The sequence below is a fragment of the Mytilus galloprovincialis genome, chromosome 12 (assembly GCF_965363235.1).
Source record: "Mytilus galloprovincialis chromosome 12, xbMytGall1.hap1.1, whole genome shotgun sequence".
Classification (NCBI taxonomy): Eukaryota; Metazoa; Mollusca; class Bivalvia; order Mytilida; family Mytilidae; genus Mytilus; species Mytilus galloprovincialis.
Genome location: NC_134849.1, coordinates 30,783,438 through 30,804,228, shown reverse-complemented (window position 1 = coordinate 30,804,228; position 20,791 = coordinate 30,783,438). Strand labels below are relative to the sequence as shown.

At 32.1% G+C, this 20,791-nt stretch overlaps 1 protein-coding gene across 2 annotated transcripts in view; it reads right to left on the bottom strand.

Moving 5' to 3' along the window:
* Nucleotides 1-5,369: 5,369 nt before the first annotated feature.
* LOC143055445 (uncharacterized) overlaps nt 5,370-20,791 on the bottom strand; it is a 32,202-nt gene continuing 16,780 nt past the window's right edge. For both annotated transcript variants that reach the window (XM_076228589.1, XM_076228590.1), the window contains exons 2-10: nt 18,008-18,127; nt 16,594-16,685; nt 16,106-16,171; nt 14,534-15,082; nt 12,357-12,944; nt 11,279-11,407; nt 9,922-10,017; nt 6,783-7,952; nt 5,370-5,769 (exon numbers count right to left, since the gene is read on the bottom strand). In XM_076228589.1, the coding sequence (XP_076084704.1) occupies nt 5,420-5,769; nt 6,783-7,952; nt 9,922-10,017; nt 11,279-11,407; nt 12,357-12,944; nt 14,534-15,082; nt 16,106-16,171; nt 16,594-16,681 (3,036 nt within the window). In that variant the 5' untranslated portion in view covers nt 16,682-16,685; nt 18,008-18,127 and the 3' untranslated portion in view covers nt 5,370-5,419. The remainder of the gene's footprint in view (nt 5,770-6,782; nt 7,953-9,921; nt 10,018-11,278; nt 11,408-12,356; nt 12,945-14,533; nt 15,083-16,105; nt 16,172-16,593; nt 16,686-18,007; nt 18,128-20,791) is intronic.

The following is a 20,791-nucleotide window of genomic DNA, read 5'->3' as shown; positions in this document are numbered from 1 at the left end:
CTCTGTACAAAGGTTATCTCGTCTTCATTCTCTGACATATTCTAGTCTGCCCTTTCCTAAAATAGTGATTTTTTTTTAACTGTGCTCTATCGAACTTTCGAAAAAAAATACCTGATAACCGTTCAGACAAAAAAAATATGTTGAAAAAATCATACAGATACAACAAGTGATTCTTAATAGCTATAAGATACATTTTTCTTTTAAAATACAACTTTTAAGTCTTACGAGAAACTATTCCAAGCTTAAAACTTTCACTGTAACCTCGCTCTAACTTATCCCCCATCACCCCCCCCCCCCCTCAAAAAAAAATAATTCCAAACAAACAAACCCGCAATACTATTGTCATTCTTACAGTCTGCAACAACTGTTCACAAACAAATGTGTTTTAAGCTGCTAAAGACATATGATTCAAACGCTCAGAAAGTCCTTTGTTCTATATTTTTGCTCTCCATTTTTCTGCAAAACCTTTGACATTTTTATTTTATGGGTTATTGTTGAAGGTCGTACGATGACGTATGGTTGTTAACACATACTTCCTTTGGTTTCTTATGGAAATTTGTCCATTGACAACAAACATACCACATCATCTACTTCATATAAGTATTCAATTTGTATAAATTACAACGCATTTTGGTGATCGTAATCCCGAAAATCGTAAACATATTTTCTTATCTTAAAAGGGGACAAGAAGGGTTCCATTAACAGGCCAATAAATAAGATTACAGTTAATTTAAAAAAAAAATAGGGGTATTTTTTCTCTCATTATAACAGTAAACAGATTCACAAAAATGTCAATTTCAAGAAAGCAGACAACAGTTAATTAGTCAATAACAGTACAGCATCAATGATCTTGAATATATGCCACTTTTAACTAAAATATAAAGGCACAGAACCAGGACATAGGAGCACAGAACCAGGACCGTTTTTCTTATCACCAGCACATCGTCAGGACAATTCCGTTTAACGAACTTGCACGACTTTTGGAATATAATATTGTTTTAATATACTTTGCATGATACTTATGACGCATCAGAGAAAAATTAAGCAACAAAACAGTCGTTTTATTGCCGTTCTGATACAATGTAAACAAACCCACCAGCACAGAAGCAGGACCCACCAGCACCTGACAGGACCAAATCACCAGCACAGAACGTTCTCTCGCAGGACAACCATACCCACCGTGATACTAGCATATCAATACCGGAAATCTGTCTTTCATCGATCAAAAATATTTTTATGAGAAATTAAAAGATCAAACGTTGTACAGTCTAGGTTATTAGATTAAATGGGTATAATCCTGCATGCAGTTGTAGTTCTGTGACTGATATTTAAGTATTTTCATATTTGGTATTATTCAATATATTCTTTAGATCATATCAGTAGCCAAACCTATCGATTGAGATCTTTCAAAGTCTTGATTAGGGCAATGGTTGTTTTATATTGTTGGACACTTGAATTCGTGGATAAAGTCATCCACGAAAACCACGAAAATTGGTACCCAACGAATAAATGCTTTCACAGTATATGAAATACAGCAAAAACAAACAAAAACTATTTTTGCAACTTGAGGTTAAAAAATCACCACTGATATTTTCATCCCGTATTGTAGATAATTATCCTTAATGTATTATATGCACTGCACTGTTCTTTTGCTAGATTTCAAACTGATATTTTAAGTATGTAGAGAATTCACTGTTAAAAGACTGAAATTATGTAGCATTGAAATGTTTGTTACGCAAAAGTACATGGTTCCAAATTTAAATAAATGATCATTCGGAAGTTATCTTGATTTTTTATGATAAATAAAGTGTTTGAACCTAATGACAAGCTCTTACATTTTCTCAACGAGCTATTAAAGTATCACAGACAAAACAATTCAGTTACACATGTATATGACATACAGCAAAAATAAAATGAATAAATCAATATTCTTCCCTGTCTGGAAATTTCTTTTTTCTTTATTGTAGACAAGTGTCCTTAATGTTATATGTGCACTGCACTTGTCTTTTGCCAGATTTTTCTACCGATATCTTAAGTATGTATTTAAAGTGTTATTTTTGTTTCACAGTAAATTGGTGTTTTTTTTTCTTTCTGTGTCATATTTGTTATTCAATTGATCTAGACAGTCCAACATGTTTATGCACAGTCTGATATTTTATAGAATCACAGTCAATGGAAATTGGCAGTTTAATCTTAACGTGGTACACCATTCAACAATTAAGCATTTATGTGGTGATATTTGTCAGAACCCTTTTGTTTTATACCTGGATGTAAGAAGATGGCAAATTCCTAATCTATGGCAAATGTGACGTTAAAAATATCAAACAAATCAAATCTATGGCAGTTTTTTGTTTTCTCCTGGTCTATGGCACATCTTAAGATTATAGAATTTTACGGGGGAGAGAGTAACATATATAACGTCACAATTGAATAACGTCATGTTAGATCGTCGTCACCGCCGCTAACGATGGCGGAACCCATAGATTTGAACACCGTTCCAGATTAAGCTATTCCCTCGACAACAATTTGCGGATGGTTTAAGGAAGATGTGACCTATTATCTGGAAGAAGGACACAATGTGCTGTACCGACCGCAGCCTGTGACAAATAAAGGCTCAGTACCGGATATTTTAGAAAAAGTTATAATAAAAAAGAAAAATTACATCGATTTAATTCGTCATCAAACAAGAAAGGTGTATCAACGATGAAGTAAATATTATTTGAACATTGTGAATATTCAAACTGTCCGATTTTCCCCCCTTTTTTACTTTATTAAAACAACTGGCTTGGATGATAATGGACTTACTTGTTGGTTAAACATGAAGGTAAATGAATTCATCATTTCCGAAATATTTTTGTTTCCATCACGAGTTAGTTGACCATTATGGAGTGTTTATTTCACAAATGTTGATAAACATGATCCCGTTGTTGTTCATTTCCGCTTGTGTAGTACAAGTCCTTGGTCGTATATGTACTGTAATTTGTTCCATCTGCACATCATTTGCAATTCATTGATTTTGAAACAACAAAAATCGCCATAGATTAGGAAATTACAAAACTTGCCATAAATAAGGATCGTAAAACATCTTCCATATGAAATGACATGACGTGACGTCACCTTTAGTTTAATCAGATTTATTTATAGTGGATTGGGATATAAGTTTTGCAACTTATATTAATTCCTTGTCACTTTGCGGGTGCGAGTGATGTCTTGTAATGGCATTAGCCTGGTCTTGTTTGAAATCTACAAAGGTATCTTTAACGTGCAAGAGATATATCTCTCTCTTAACATAGCTATGTATCGTCCATTTCGGAAGGACCGTACTCGCAAATGGTGTCAAGGGAGAGCCGACAATTCAGTATCTGAAATTTTCATCCCTGGACGTCACCTTTGTTATAGATAAGGCGTCTGCCATAGATTTGGAACCCACCATAGAGTTGATTCCTACATATTTACTGTATAATCAGGGCTTATATTTATCATTGCGATAATGGAGAGAAGGACAAAACTTAGAGATTAATAATTTCGATTTTTAGAAAAATCTGAATACCGATGTATGTATCCTCTATTAAAACATAAGTTCCTGTTATTACGATAGTCTCCAACTTGCATTATTCGCAATAATAAATATACGCCTTTATTTCTAAATTTACAGTACTATCAACATGATGCACTATTTGTTTTTATATTGTACTGTTACACAACTTTCCCAGAAATGGGAATGGTTCAGCGCATGCAAACATGTTTAATCCTGCGTCATTCCATATGGGCCTCTCTCATGGCGGTATCTTATATTTCAGCGGTTGTCGGTTTTTTTTTGTACAGTTTATTCATGTGTGTTTTTTTTTTTTTTGTTGTTGTTGTCCAAATGTCCCATGTTTAAGAGGAAGGTTGGGCCCCGCTAACATATTTATGCTCAACAAATTCTGACTACAGCTATTAGACTGCAATTCAGAACAAATAGTTTGTTGCTGTGTATCATATTTGTTTGTTTATTGTTTTGTACATAAATAAAGCCGTTATTTTTCTCGTTTGAATTTTTTACATCTTCCATTTTGGGGCCTTTAATAGCCTTTGCAATGTGGGTTTTGATCACTGCTGAAGGTCGTACTTTATGTCATTTGGACTTACATGTGTGGTATTTGTAAATATATTATTTATTGTAATCACAACCAGTTATCCTAGGATAAAAATATTTCCTGTATAATAACTAAATTATATAACTGTACACCAAAATAATATGAAATTATAAAAAAGATAATCGACCCATACCATTCCGTTTTCCAAGCTGCAGGTCTTTTAATAAGTCACATAGATTATCATTTTCTTTCCAATTGGTCTTTGCAAGTTTATTATTATTATTTTTCTTACGACGAAAGACAGATTAAACTGAAGGTTGACATAAATAAATTGAGAATGGAATATGTCAAAGAGACAACAACCCGACTAAAAAGCAGATAATAGCCGAATCCCACCAAATGGTATGTAATGCAGTATGAAAATCCTACATACCGTTTTCGATATTTTTAGACTCCAAGTTTCCATTTGTAAAAGTCTAAACAACACAAATAGACAATGAACTCATATAAGTAAAAAAACATTCCGCAAACATGATTAACCGGTGTTATAGTCTCTGACATGTTTCCTGTTAAATAGTCTATTATATCAATACTAGTAGCAAAAACACATTTTTTTTTCTTTTATTTGTTTATATATTGAAGCATTTTTATTTTCAGAATTTCCATCAAATCCCCAAAAATGTGTCTATCAATCTCATGAACAAATTGAGAAAGAGTTATAGGATATTTTGTGCAAACTGTTGGCCTTTTTTGCAGTACTTATATTCACCACGATTTGTGTAAGTTCATTTTGCTCCTTCGTGTCCTATTTTCAGTCCTTTGTTTTCTATTTAGTCTACTTGTTGTTTTTATTGTCTCATAGTAATTTTTTCACATTCTTTTATTATTATGATAAAAATAAAATCATTAATTCTACAGATAGTTTAATATAGTTACGATGTCATGCTACAGTGATATTATGTCAATCTCAATATTTACATCATAGCTTCGAGACTAAATATTTATGGTCAATTTGCACAAACTTGAACCCATACTTCTCTAATCACTTTAGTAGAAGTATACATACAATTTACAAAAATACTGAACTTCGAGGAAAATTCATAACGGAAAGTCTTGGTGGATTAAACCTGGTTTTATAGCTAAATAAACCTCTCACTAAGCTTGTATGACAGTTTCATCAAATTCCATTATATGACTACGATGCGTGATACAAACAAACAGACATAATAATTAAAAATGTCAAACATACACAAACAAACAAAAATGTAAAAAGAGGCACACAATGGCATATAGATCAAGCATATAAGCAAAATTTAATGATAAGAATCCACAAATTTATTTTACAACTCAAATATTTTCAGTATTTCCTTCATCGGTGTTAACACATAGTTTTCGCATGTTGACTTTCCTATTAACATCCCGATACAACCAGTTAGTCTTTTGTAACCCGGAGTATGAACATAAACACAAGTCCCCGAATCTCCTTCCTGAAACACCATTCCATAGATGCATAGCTGATTATACATCTTGATTCCCCTGGATTGAATATGTGTACCGGTTCTTACAAGAATGTTCTTTGGTTCTGCCCTTAAATCACACATCTGATTTCCAGAAATTCCACAAAATGCTTTAGCATTTCGCAATGTTACTGGATCGATAGCATTGTTATTCAAATAGCATGATGACAAACCTGAGAAAAAAGACAAAGGAACAGTTCGTTATTGGTTTTGTTTCTTGACAATAGTTATAATATACTGTGGATTCATTTATTTTCATTGGTACCAATTTTCCTGAATTGAAGAAACATAGCATTTTTGTTGCTATTTGATTTTATGGTCTGCTTATATTCCTATAGAAAATTGTCATTCGTTGGACATTGGAATTCGTAGATCACGGGTTACCACGAAAACCACGAAAATTCGTATTCAACAAATAATAACTACCGACAATCCTTCGCCCCACATATTTCGTTGGCAATTAACATGAAATCAAAAAGACGAATTAAAATCCGAATGCACATGGTCGCTATCTATCTATATGTCTATTAATCTTCATATCAGGTAATATGAACGAAGGCAGTCTTCAGAGGCTTTTAAGATAGTTAATAAGATAGATTGCGTCTAGAAAAAAATTCAAACGAATTTCTGATTTATATATTTGACTGCATGTAGTGTTTATTTTTGATTTTAGACTTATAATAATTTAAATAATATAAAAGATGGTAATATTGAAAGGGTGTGAATTGATTGATACTGTTAATGTGTCTTTTTGCTGCCTCCTTTCGCTATTTTCATACATTTTTGTTCTTTGCACGGGTGTTGACTTTTTATCATCAAAGTTACATGCACCCTGATCATACAAATTTTGTTTTCAGTCATTTTTCGCGCGTGTAGTATTTTATGTCATCGCGAAAGAACCATTTTGCTAAAATTTGGCAAGAACATAGAATTCTAATATGTTGTTCTCTTAATCTCAAATAAATCGCAGGACATAAAGCCTTTTTTGTAATTTTTAGAGTTCTCTTTATGAGTGTCTTGATTTCATAACTTATCGAACATATGTGGTAATTTTTAATAGTCACCAGTATACTTGTAACCGTGTCTCTAGAAATGTAGTTTTTTTGTTGTTTTTTTTTGAAAATTCAACTAGTAACTATATGGTTGCTTTTTTGTTTTTTAATGCATACATATGAAGTTTGCCTACCTAAACCCGTGCAGCATTGTCTTCTCGTATCGTCATTTGCAATATTGAACGTGCTAAAGTCGCCACTCTTGATTACTGCTAGGGCTGCATCAATACTCGTTTCAGATGGATTGTGATCATCGTTCTTGAATGTATGCCGAATCAAAATACACTCTGTAATCTCGGAAATGGTTTTGTCCTTCATCATATGATAGTTTTCAAGATGTATCTTGTTTTTTGTTATTGAATGTACAATATCCTTTCCAAAGACAACATGAGCACATGTTAAAAATGTGTCCAATCCATAATATTTTACAAATCCCCCTAGCGTGCCGGCAGCTTCAGTATTCGTTTTTCCAACTTTATCACCAATTCTCAAAGTGCCAAGTAAATGTGTTGCTCCTTCTAACACATCCGTTTCGACCCCATCAATTTCTAAAGGAAAATGAGTATCTCCCACAGGTATAACTCCTTTTACAGTACAAATGAGGTTTATACAGTTAATATTCTCGATATTATGAGATCCAGTATTCTTAAAACCTTTCGACTTCATCGAAGAAGGATATATAATAGATAAATTACTATGTTTTTCAAATAAATCTTTCGCTACTTTACCAGATAAATTTCCCTCAATGAATTGAGTTCCAGAACTTTGAAGAATCTGTTTTGCAACAAATCTTGCTTCTTTAGAGTTCGTTTCTATGATCCTTATCGAGAAACCGTAGAACATCTCATCTACAAATGTTTCTTTTAAGAGTGATGGATATCTTTCAATAATTATTTTGGGCTTTGAAGAGGAATACAGACAATCTTCATAACTGACATCTTTTGATGTCTCGCACGTGCATTCGATGCCTAACCAAATACTTGTTCGTCTGTCGAACACTTTTTCATGAATTTGAAAAAAGTATTTAATGATTTGGGAAGTCAAAGCCTTCATTGTGTTTCTACGTTTAGTTTTAATTGCTTTATCTAAAGCTTCTTCTAATAGTGGACACATGACAGTTTTGTCGAAGTTAATGAGTATATATCGACATAGAACCATCTGGTGTCCTTCAATTGAGTTGTGTAGTTCACCTTTGATGTTTACTTTACGTGATGTCTGAACCTTTTGGAAAATGAATATTTTTTCAAATTCTACATTTGATGGAAGATATAAGACTGTAAAATTCTTCAGCAAGCGAATACTATCTGAAAGAAAAATGCCATATGAGTATTTTAGTGTGGTTGATATACTTCACAAGAGAAGATATTTTTCTAAATGTTAGTTTTTGGAACTTATCAATGAACAAAAAGTTAGTTCACTGATGTTCAGTAATTATATCAAAAGTTGTGGGTATAAAAGGTTAACATAGAATTGAGACCTCAGTATACTAGCTACCATATGTGACACTAAACGCCACATAGCCATGAAATTAGATTAAAAAGATACTCACGAAACACTCTCGTTTTTGCTTTGCGAACTAAGTGTCTAAATCGTAATAAGATACCTAGAACACAAGTTTGCCAATGATCGGAAAGGAGATCCGAAAGAAAAACAGTACAACGAACAGGTCAAATAAGAAAAACCATAAAATCATAATGGAATATATATACGTTTCCGAAAACTGGAAGATTAATGTATATTATAGGATGATAATAGAATTCAGAATGATGACAAATGTTTAAACCAACTTTCTTTAGAACTGAATATTCTGCTGTGTCGTTGACTCATAGTCCTATTCCTCCTTTATTCAGAAAATTATCAATGGACGTTTACCTGAATTAGTATTTTGAAAATTTTAAACCTACCAAGATATACTAAATTTGGTCAAAATTGAACACGAATAATTTGCAAACCGATTTAATAAAAGTGATTTTCACAATGATATAATAAGACAGCATTCTTGATGTTTTATAAAAGTATTAAGATTTGCCGTCATTGAATAAATATATTATGAAACTGTTGTAGTAACGGCGAATATGCAATACATTAACAAGTTATGGGGATAAAAATTAAACATTCAAAATTAAATTTCCAGTAAAATTGACAATTTTTTACACGTTACAAATTATAGGATTTAATGAATTGCAAAAGAAAATTCGAATTAAATGTTTTGCAAGCTTGATAAACCACAGATTATTAACTCCAAACAGTTGGAGCAAGTATGGATATAACATGAAAGCTTGATGAAGCTTTGAGTTCGGTTGTGATTAAATACTTGACACAGAAGGAATGTGGTGTACAAACTTAAATATTTGAAATTGGAACTAAAATGGTCCTATATTCAAAATATAATTACAAACCTAAAAAAAATAAATTCAGCATATCAAACAACAAATTTATTCAAGAAATGGGCAATTCATGCAATGTCTTAGATTTGTTTTACCAAAACAATTAAGGCCATTACCCCCTAAATCAATCACAACCTTCCATGTTTAGTATCGAACATTGTGATACAGTTCTGGTAGAGATCGATAGAAACCAGAAAATCCTTTTTTTAACCCGTTCTATCCCTGATTCCTGATTTTTTTTTCGGTCTCTCTTTGTGCCCTTATTCTGAACAATAAAAACATTACCCCCTTCAAATTAATATCAACCCCTCTTTAGTGATAATGGACTGTGTGGTACATTCATTTAGCGATCCATACACTTGAACACAAGTTATTGTTTGAAAACTAAATGTCTTTGGGCGACGACGACGACGACGACGACTACGACGACAACAACGTCATACAATTAATCTATACCACCGATGTCAAATTAAGGTACACATATCTGTGGTATAAAAAGTTCTAGATATCCACCAATTTAACCGTGAATTGATTCAATGAACCTTACACATCTTAAATTTAACACACAGTAAAAATATGTAAATGACATTAAATGGAAAGAAATATTAAGCCTGTAATTAAAGGACATCTTTTATTAAAGTATAAATGAATATTCTATTTTTATCATTTGAAGAGTGTTGTGCTAATGGTAGATTTGATAGCTTTAATAGAATTATTATTCACATCATTTTAAGCACAGAACGATTTGAATTACTACATACATATTTATTAAGAAATCAAAACATTCATCAGTACAACTGTATAGTTAACAGAAACCAAACAATAGTCCTATCTTAACGTGTTTCTATTGTGCAGATTGTTATCAAAGGTTGTATTTTTTATTTACCCAAACTGTCATAGAGGAATTCACAGGAATGGATGAAACGTTGCATATCAATTTGTTCGGTTTCAAATATTTGGAGGCAAACACCTGGTGGTCTCCCTGAAAAACGTTACAATTCAAGGATAAAAAAAATGTATGATATAAATTTTAACGTGCACAACAAAAATCCTGTAAACAGTTTTCAAAACAATATTTCTAATCTATTTAGATCTTTTCGTTATAATATATTTTGTTAAAAAAATTGCACTATATATAGCCGTAATGTTTTACGGACTCTACTACAATCTGGTTGATAATTGTGGTATATTTGTGTCAATACTATTACCAGATAAATAATATTTACTCTTATTTCTGATGGTTTTATAAACAAACAGGGTCCCCTGTATCCTTGAACTTCCAAGGTTATTGAATAACCTTGAAATTGTCAAGCATCCGTCCGATCCTCATGTTAATTATTCAAACCTACTTTATGAAATATATTAATTTTATCATTAACTAAATTTATCTAAAGCAATATGATCATTATCCACGTAAGATATCTAGTATGTGCGCATATTGTCGACGTAGATTATATGCCCAAATAAAACGGTAAAAGTGACGTTACTGAAATTCAGCAATTTTTCCGTTTGTAAAGGGTATACGTCTTGAACGGTATAAGTGATGTCACCAAATTTAGAATTGATCTGTGTTTAGTGGTAATATAATCATTGTTCATTAAATTCAATAACATTTGGTTGAGGCAAACTTAAGTAAAGGAACATAATCGAAAAAATCTGCATTTTTTCCATTTTTAAAAAGTAAAATCACAAAAACACTGAACTCTAAAGAAAAATCTATAATCAAATGGCAAAATCAAAAGCTCAAGCACACAAAACGAATTGATAACATCTTTCATATTCCTAACTTGGTACAGGTATTTTATTATGTAGAAAATGGTGAACTAAACCTGGTTTCACTCGTATGGCAGTCGCATCAAATTATTCCATTATATTGATATTGTAGTGTAGTGTATGTTAAATCTCTGTGTCAAGTCACAATATGAAAAAAATTATTACCCAAGTGCAAATCGACAGTATTTCGCGAGGATTTTAAGTCCATTCCTTAGACTGGTGTGGTCAAGTTATATATGTTCCCCAGTGTATTGAAAATAAACTGTATTTAACAGCAACCATCGGAAACCGTTCATCACTACCTAACTTTAAACACCCAAAGCTGTAAAATAAACCCATATAACATGTATGAGACATTTTGCTTTAAAGTGGTGCGAAAAAGGTGAGGACCTCCAAAACAGGGTCTGATATATGGTGTATGCTAGCGATTTTTCCATTGGAACATGGTGGCTTACACAAATAATTATTACCTGACATTATGCTCAATTCCCTTTTCTTTATTATTTTCTGTAATGATTTATAGTTGTTCTCAAGTCTTTTATCTATGATACAATCAACCACCAATCCATCACATACGATCGGTAATTTAAAGAACCATTCTGAAAAAACAGAAGTGTATAAATATGACAAAAGTTGTACCGCGGATATGATTGGTTTATGTCATTACTTCCTACAAATAAAAAGTCGCTGTCATGTTACATTGAATCGTATCTAAGTATAAGTTGGTCAAGTTTCCTCTATATAGATGCTGTCCCCTCAATGTATCATCTAAAGTAACTGACTATGTAGACCGCATCTATCACATCCGACTTGAAATAAAGGATACAACAGATACATTTAAATCTTCTTCATATCTTACCTTGCATCTTGAATCTGATGATGCATTAGAACAAATAAATGTAACAGTAGTATACCGCTGTTTAATAGTTATTAAATAAACTCATTAACTATAAGAGGAAAACAACTAAACTGCAACAAACAAAAAACACTTTCATCGTGAACTCTCGAAATTCAAGAGATTTCATTTCTTATCATTAGCTACCAAACCAAGAGTGGTGATGTGGTAAAGTTTACAATCATCACTTGGAGAAATTTTGGGACGCAATCACGAGTTGGTTGACCGTTATGGAATATTTCTTTCGTAACACGACGGATATTTTCTCATTGTCGGAACCACGATTACACAAATGTGACAATCCAAATTAACCTTATCAATGGATTTGTTTTTATATGAGCACCACGACGATGTCATATGTGATGTAATATCTGCTCACCATTTCCCAAAACATGACGTCAAGCCCGTTTTTGAAGTTATAAGGGTTCGGGTTGTACAGTCTTTAGTTTTCGATGTTGTGTTTTATGTACCGGTAATTATCTTTTTATGTTATTGTAAGTTTTTTCACCACAGCATTGTCTGTGTGTTTCAAATCTATAAGAATGAAAAGGCATATTTTATCTTAACTTCTCTTTTTCAAACTACGTTTTTTCACTCATGAAGGTATGAGTAAATATTGAAGACATTTTTACATATAATTGACAAAACCTAACCTGTTCTTTGGCTAGAAGTTTTTTCTAAGAACTGTGTGCTTTCATCTGCTTGTTCATCTGACAATTTGTCAACTTTGCTCTTATTACGCAATTTCTGGTCACTCGAAATGTCGATAATATCATTAATATCTTTTTCCTTTGCACCTAATTCTAAGAGACTTTGCTTCAATGAACGCAATTTCATTAAATAGTCTGTTTCGTCCATTTTGCATTCTGGATAAGACACTATTTCATTTCGTATAATTCGAATTCTTTCTATGCTCGCAGACAGACTGCAGTCGTCATCATTCGGAGGATTTCCCCATTCTTGATCGTGAGGGGGAATGTTCGCAGCACATCGACATAATGAATAAAGCGTAGGAATAGCGAGGTCTCTCAGGTTTCCGCTATACTCTCCTTCTTTTGGATATATGATTTTTCGAGATGTTTTATCGAGGTTTGGTTTAAGTTCAGACTTATAGATTTTAAAAATCTGTCCATACGATCTGTTCTTTGGATATCGACTTTCAAATTCTTCTCGAAGAACTCTGGTTCCAATATCCAAAGTAAGGTGTAAAATGCGAAAGTAATTATCTCTCTCCAGATTTTCTTTTGGTATATAAAACAAAGTATAAAAACTATGTAAGAGATTCCATTTCTTGTAGATTAAAAAAAACAAGTAAAAACTCATTAACTCTCACAATTAATCTCATTGATGATATCCAAACATTGTTTTGTTAAATGCTTTGGTTTAATTTTGTTTATCCTGTTTATCCTGTGTGTTTTTTGTCTTTGGGGTAAAGGTTTTAAAAAATTATTTCATTGATAACTCTGTTCCAGTAATATTTGTTATACATAACTCTGCTGCAGCAATACTCAGTTTTATAAACTGTATCATACGTCATGTATCAGAAAAAAATACACTTTTAAATGTTATTCAGATGAAATTCACACATATTCAAACATGTATTCACAAAGAAGAATACTTAACGGTTCTCGTTAAACGCCTCACGAAATGTTTAATTATATAGGATTTCCGATAAATCTTCAAATAACTTAACATAGTAACATTTCTTATTTCAGATTTAATGAATGATGTACAGGACAAATTGGTCGTTTCAAACAAAAATCAGTTTACTAGTGTTTGATTTCAAAAAGTTTATTTTGGAAGGGACGGTCAATATACGTTTTTGATAATTTATAAAAAAAGAAATGCAAGGTTTAGTATGACGTCCATTATCACTGTACTAGTATACATATTTTTAAGAGGCAAGCTGAAGGACGCCTCCGGGTGTGGAAGTTTCTCGCTACATTGAAGACCAATTGGTGGCCTTCGGTTGTTGTCTGCTCTATGGTCGGGTTGTTGTCGCTTTGACACATTCCCAATTTCCTTTCTCAATTTTATTGTCTAAAATTTCTACTCTATGAGGTGCTTCGTTATGTTTATACGTTTAATATATTCATTTATTGTATACTTAGCATTAATATGATAGCTTTTGAATATGTGTAATGAACGGAAGCGAGCCATAATTTCATACCCGGGCTGATATCCCATATTATGGGCCTCTCGTGCAAATTAACCCATAACAGTGCCCCTCATGCAAGTTACTTCCGGTATTTCCGGTATCGTTTGTTTACAAATTTCTGTTTAAAATATCTGACAAACAATAACATTACAGAGGAAGATCGGTTTATAAATGTAGGAAAAGAAGATACATCTGAGTTCATTAACTCGATTTACATCATTAGGAAAACAAATAGTGACATTAGTCTGTTTCTAACTTGGCTATACATTTAACAACTCACAATGAAGAACGACCGTTTTGAACTATTCAAAATGACAAACTGGACCTATATCTTGCCAGATTTTCGTATATCTGCGAGGAATAAAAACGGGGACGAGTAAAAACCTGACACGCTAAAGTCCATATTATATATAGTACACGTTTAAGTGAAATTATAGTGTATTTGTTTGATTCATAGTCTGACTTCTTAATAACGTTTTTGACTGTTTTAGTTATTTCATTTGTCTTTTTGCCTTACATAAAACAAATGTCGGAAGTTTATGATAAAGATATTAATACATCACTTTTCCATATCGGTTCGGGTATCATCCCTCGACTACGTCACGGGCCGATATTGAGGTTTTTATCTCTATTTAGATAATTAGTTGATTATATATTATATAAAATACATACCATTTTCATTTCTGGACGATTTGTTTGTATAAGGCGATTTCCGAGTTTGCTTCTGTTCCATTCTTGGAGGCTCTGCATATGTGTTCTTAAAAATATCACCAAGCCTCTCAAAGCAGGCGTCTAATTCTATCATAGCGTTTATTAGAATTTGACAGACCGTTTTGAATTCCGATTCTTTGATGTTTATATTTACACACCTGCCTATAGTCTTCGCTCGTATTAACTCAATTCTATCCAAATTAGCAGATGTACTGTGATCATTATCTTCTGGAAGCACACCCCATCCCTTTGAATGTGGTTTAAAATTGCCTATCCCTTTTAGAACTATGTACATTGTTTCCATATTCAAATCATTAAGGTCTCCGCTGAATGTTCCCTCTTTAGGGAACAAGATTGATTTCTGATAATTGTTAAACCGAGGTTCCAGCGGAAGAAGTGCTTTTTCAAAATTTTTGATATTTGACATTGCTTTTTTCAATACATTTCGATATACAGATGTTCCAACGCTTAGGATCATACACACAATCATGGTGAAGTAACGTGGCGAACCTTGAATTGAGAACAAACATGTTTATAATCCCTGAATTGTGTTAATTTGAAATGAACGTAAATTGTATTGTCCATCTTTGTTGTAACTACTTTTTAATAGTTGCTGCTTCCACATTCTACATAGGTTTAATATTGAGTTCATCTTACGTTAATATTTTTGTTCATATGTTTATATTGTGTTGCAAGATAGTAAATAGCAAAACATAACCATTTTTGTTATTTATCAATAGACTCAATTTCTTAAATTCTTTCCGCTTTTTTGGTCTTTGAAAATAACTCCGTAAAGCGGTCTGTATACCTTTATCATGTTCATTACAAAGTAATTTATTTGAAACGACATATTCTTTTTGTTATCATTCATTATATGGTTCCACTGTCTTATATACTTTCCGCTTTTTTTTGTCTTTGAAAATAAGTCAGGCCCGGTCGGAAAGAAAGTAGTACACATGTTAAACAAAATAGTTCCTACGCGTAGCTGTATCTTTGCTAAAAGTGGGAACATTTGGGTTGTTTTTGTATCAAATGAAAGCTTGGGGACTTGGGATCACTGCAGAACCCTTGTTAAAAGTTTAATTGAATAATAAAGAAGTTTATTGAATTTTAATAGGAGGGCACATTTGGCCTATTGTTCAGATCAGAAGTTCCTGTTTGTGTACTATCAAACTTCGGGGAACCAGTACGCTTTTTAATATGCAACTAAAGGTATGTTGATTCTTTCAGCACAAGTTAGGATAAGGTACAGTTTTGACATGAAATAACTGCCACTTTATTTGAACTTAAGACAAAGTAGCCATGAATGCTTGAAATTGCAAAATTTAACATAGAAAGTATTGGGGCTCTGAATTAGTGGTTTTATACCTAAAGGGGCCTGTATAACTTTATTACAAAGTAATCTATGTGAAACGTCATATGTTTTCCTGAGGGATAAGACGCAATATAAACTGACTTAACATATAATAACATAATTAGAAGAAGAAATTGAAAATTGAAACATATATAAACAATCAATTATACGGTTATTACCTTTAAAAACAGAATTATATCGAGATTTGATATCTTGATCAATTTCAGTTGATTCTTGGCTCCTACCTAAAAAACGAAATAGATATGACTGGCTGTATGAAACTAAAATTAACACACTTAATAACTATATCATGCCTTTCTCTCTTAAATTGGCACTTTTATCATAAATATCGTTCAAAATGTATTTTCTTTTTTCTCTTTTTGCTTGATAACTACTGTTCTATTTTTAGCAGTTTCTAGTGAGTTCAGCATTGAAATTTACGATAAACATCATGATATTTTGGCAATTATGATGTTCATGGTGTATTAGCAGAGGTTTAAAGTAAAATAAATGCCAAAGATACAAAATGACATTTCTGCAGAAAAACACAGACTTGAGGATCACTAACCCCCACATTAAATCACCGGAAAATGCAGATATTGTGTGAGGGAAAGTAGGTTAATAGTATATTCTAAAGTGGGACATGTAGAGTTATGGGAAAACATACCTGGTTCCGACTTTGAGTTTAACCGTCTCACTTTTGTATTGCCAATGGGATCTTCCCCATCAGCCGGTCTTTTGACTCCTCTATCCATTGATCTATAATCAATCAACAATTTAAATGGCCTGATTCATTCAGAAATTATATATTTTCGCGTACATGATAGTTGTGAGAGTGAATCTGATAAAAAAAAAATTGCCATTTGACAAGACGTGATATAGAAGCTTGAGTTTAATTTAAAAGTGTGTTAGTATTTGAGATAAGAAGATATTATCAATCAGACAATAGTTTCCGTAAAAATTAGCCTTATAATACTTTTATTCCAAAATACAGAAGAAAGCCATTTCTATACACATACCAATACAAATGTCAAAGGAAATGTATACAAAGAATCTATATATCCTTAGACACGTTACAAAACAATCATGTTTTATGTTGAAAACGACGTTTAGTTTCTATATGTCCGGGTTTTGTCGAGTGCAGTCGTGTTTTGTAGAGTGATTAAACAAATTTAATATAGTTTCAAATGTTTTGTGTCAGTGTATTTAAGTTAAAGAATAATAAGAAAAAGGTTAACATTGATTCATTTTCAAGACACAAAACCAATGCATTCATCAGTTTGATTAAGGTGTACTAACACTTATATGTGTATAAACTAGGATCGTTCATTTGTATATCTTGTGTTTGTCATATTTTATAAAGCAGTATATTTTCGTGATGTCAACAATCTATTATAGGCATTGAAAGTTTGTATTAAGACGTACAAACATACAGTGTGTTAAGTTGTTGCACTATTTATTTCATTGTTAATTATATATGACAGTTAATTAAAATGTTGACAATTAGGAATAAGTGAATGTGGTTTTTTTTTGTTTTTGTTTTTTTTATCTTTTTGTTAAAAGATGGAGGCCTTTTTTGTCGAATATGTTTTATTACATTGCATTTTTTTTTTTTTATTAATTACTGCTGTCCAGTAGGTTTCTTGATCCTTTTTTTTCTCCTTTTTAAAAACTAGCTGCGCCATAAGCGCATGCTACGCCAGTCGTATTTACTACGAATAATGTTCAGTAACTTGTCAATGTCATATCTGATATTTATGGAAACTAACGTGAGGTTATCTTAGTCTATCAACTATCTATCTAACCACACGAAGCATTTCAAAATAGTGTTTGAAACTTGAAAATCACCACTCTTTTATTTTTGTTTAATCAAATCCGATTACTCGGAAACGTTAATTTCTAAAATTTAAAAATTCGAAAAAGAGGATACCTTAATAGATATAAACAATTATCCTTAAAAACTTTTGAAAGCATTTTAGAGTTATTGTCCCAAAACTGGATAATCCCACGATTTAAATGAGTAAACCCCACAACTCGGAAACATAAAATCGAAAATGTATTCAAATATAAACGGAGCTTACCTCAATAGATATAAACAGGTCACCAAAGTTAAATGAAAACTGCTGAAGTCATCTTTGAGTTATTGTCCGAAAACTGGAAAATGCCCCTTTTTAAGGAATAAAACACAATAACTCGGAAACCTAAAATAAAAAATTCATGAAAAATAAACAGGAGCTCATGTCAATAGATATAAACAATTCACCGAATTTGCATGTGAATAAGTTAAAAATCCCAATCTTTATTTGAAAGAGTGGATCGACCTATTCTCTCGAAAGCTCACGGACACTATACCTACCATGAATTTAAACACGCTACCTTATGCTATGCCTTTCCAAAAATATGATGTAAACCATTATATAATACAAATGTAAAAAAAAAAACGTAGAACCGATTAAGGCGAGTTTAAACGCCACATTATAATAAGAATACTTCTTCGGATTGCGACGTGGAAAATCAGATACATTGCACATATTAAGGGCATATCCAACAGTTTCAGGGGAGGTAATAACAAACGTAAACGCCGTCTATTGTTTCCCGTAATTCAACGTTGTTTCAACGACGTCATAACGGAATCACCATTAGCCATGGCCGTCTGGCAAGGGCGTTTTTTTTTCCTCAAAGTAAAGGGCACGGCGGGAATCGGCAGAAAACTCATACAGAATATTAACAGAAATAGAAGTAAAATCTTAAAAGATGTTGTCCTCTTGGTCCATTATAAAAGAATTCATCTTTATAATTATAGACCGTACTCACTTAAGTTTCCGTTTTATTAAAAGTATCTTCAATATACAGTACAGTAGAGAACAACATTAGAATGCAACACAAATTGTAATAAATTCTTTATCAAACTTATCCGAGATTTTGTCATTCAGGATAGAAAACTCAAAGTTTGATTTGACTTAAGAAAGATTAAAAAAAAATGGTCTCTTGAGAAAAATAAAATACGACATAAACTAACATATATCATTGCATTTAGCATCTAGCTTTGCGTTGAGGTGCTAATATACAGAAGCTCTTTAAATGAAAAACGACACCGTAATAAAATGAAATAGGAAAACATTGTAATATATACACTGACAAACAAGTAAAAAATATCTGACGATTTTAGTGTTTACCTATGTATGAGAAAATAAATATAATTTAACAAACAAACAAAAAAACGGTGAAAGTCTTGATGTAAGTCTTGACTTATTACCAACCCCCTCTTAAACCCAGCGGTTCCATAATAGGATAGGTTAACTCAAGATTTTTATCATTATTCAACTTTATTCTAGTACGGCATACGTTTTACCGCTAGCAAACCCTTTATCTTAATAATGTATCAATCATTTATTCAGATCCACTTTCGGCTCGTCGTAAATATGCGTGATATATTTGCCACTGGAGCACGGGAGCAATCAATTTATTGGTTGCATACAGTTGCATATAGTGATGCATAATCATTAGTTCTCAACTAATAATTGTCTTAAACAGGATATCCCTTGAACCATTTATTTAGATGGTTTTTAAACGTATAGATGCGCGAAACTCTCACTACACTATGCATAGGATATACGACATTTTTATTTCGACTAAACGAGACTGTAAATTTATACATCCGAGCCGCTGAACGGCCGCACCAAATATAGCAAAGATATACTGTCGGACGTGAGAAGTCCAGAGATGTGAATATTTCTATATCCTGTCCAATCAATCATTTTGTTTTGAAAAAAGATTTTAAATGTATATACATTAATACGACAGCAACCGAACGACACATATAATTCAAAACACTAAGAGTCAACATGCATATTTTTGTTAAAGCTAGAAACCTATGAAGAATAAAAAGCCCAAAACTGCAACATGAATAAATAATACAGAGTCAGTGAGTTTTTAGACAAGTGTTTGGTAGCAAATTTTCACTAGCTCTTTATTAATTTCGATATGTTAAATTATACACGGTTTAATATAAATCAGTGTAAGAAAAACACTTAATTGTAAAAATAACTGAATTGTCATCACGTCCATATACTAGTTCATTATAAATAAGAAGATGCGATATGAGATATGAGTGCTATCGAGACAACTATCCAACATAGTCACAGTGTATAAATACATGTGTCTGCCGTCGCACTGCGTTTGAAAAATTAGCGGGGAAATATAACGTTATTTCCCGAAACGTCTTCATTTTTGGCGCAATTTGTTAGACTTACGGAAGGGATTTAGTAAACAATATCATATTTCTCGATTTTTCTCAAAAACGAGTACGTTGACAAATATTTTTCAAAACGTTATTACGTTCCATTTTTTTCAAAGAATAACATATCTTACTTTGGTCAAATCGACACCGTTAGAAATATTTGAATAAATTAAAAATGTGCATTTCAAATGTTCATTTCTTGCCGTTGTTTGGGTCCATCATAACGTTTTGGCTTTATTTGAGTAAGAATTAATGCTTTAAATGGTAAAGTTAGATTTTTCTGACCATCTTGAATTATTTTGCTTTAATTTGAGCCCCATTATAAAAGTATATGTTGATTAAAAAATCATATTTAATTTTTCTAAATAAAAAAAGTTTTTTACTCCAAAATTGCAAAAATGTACAATTTTCAGCAGTATTTTTTGAAAAAACGAAATCGACGACTAATATTTTTTTTGGCAAAATTTGATTCTCTGTCAATTGAAGAATGAAATATCTTCAAGGGAAAAAATTATCACCGTCAAAAATAAACTGTTGGATATGCCCTTAATAATATTCATACATGATATCATTGATGCATGAGTCTAATTCAGGATTTTCCGTACATGTGTTTGTTTAAAGAAAC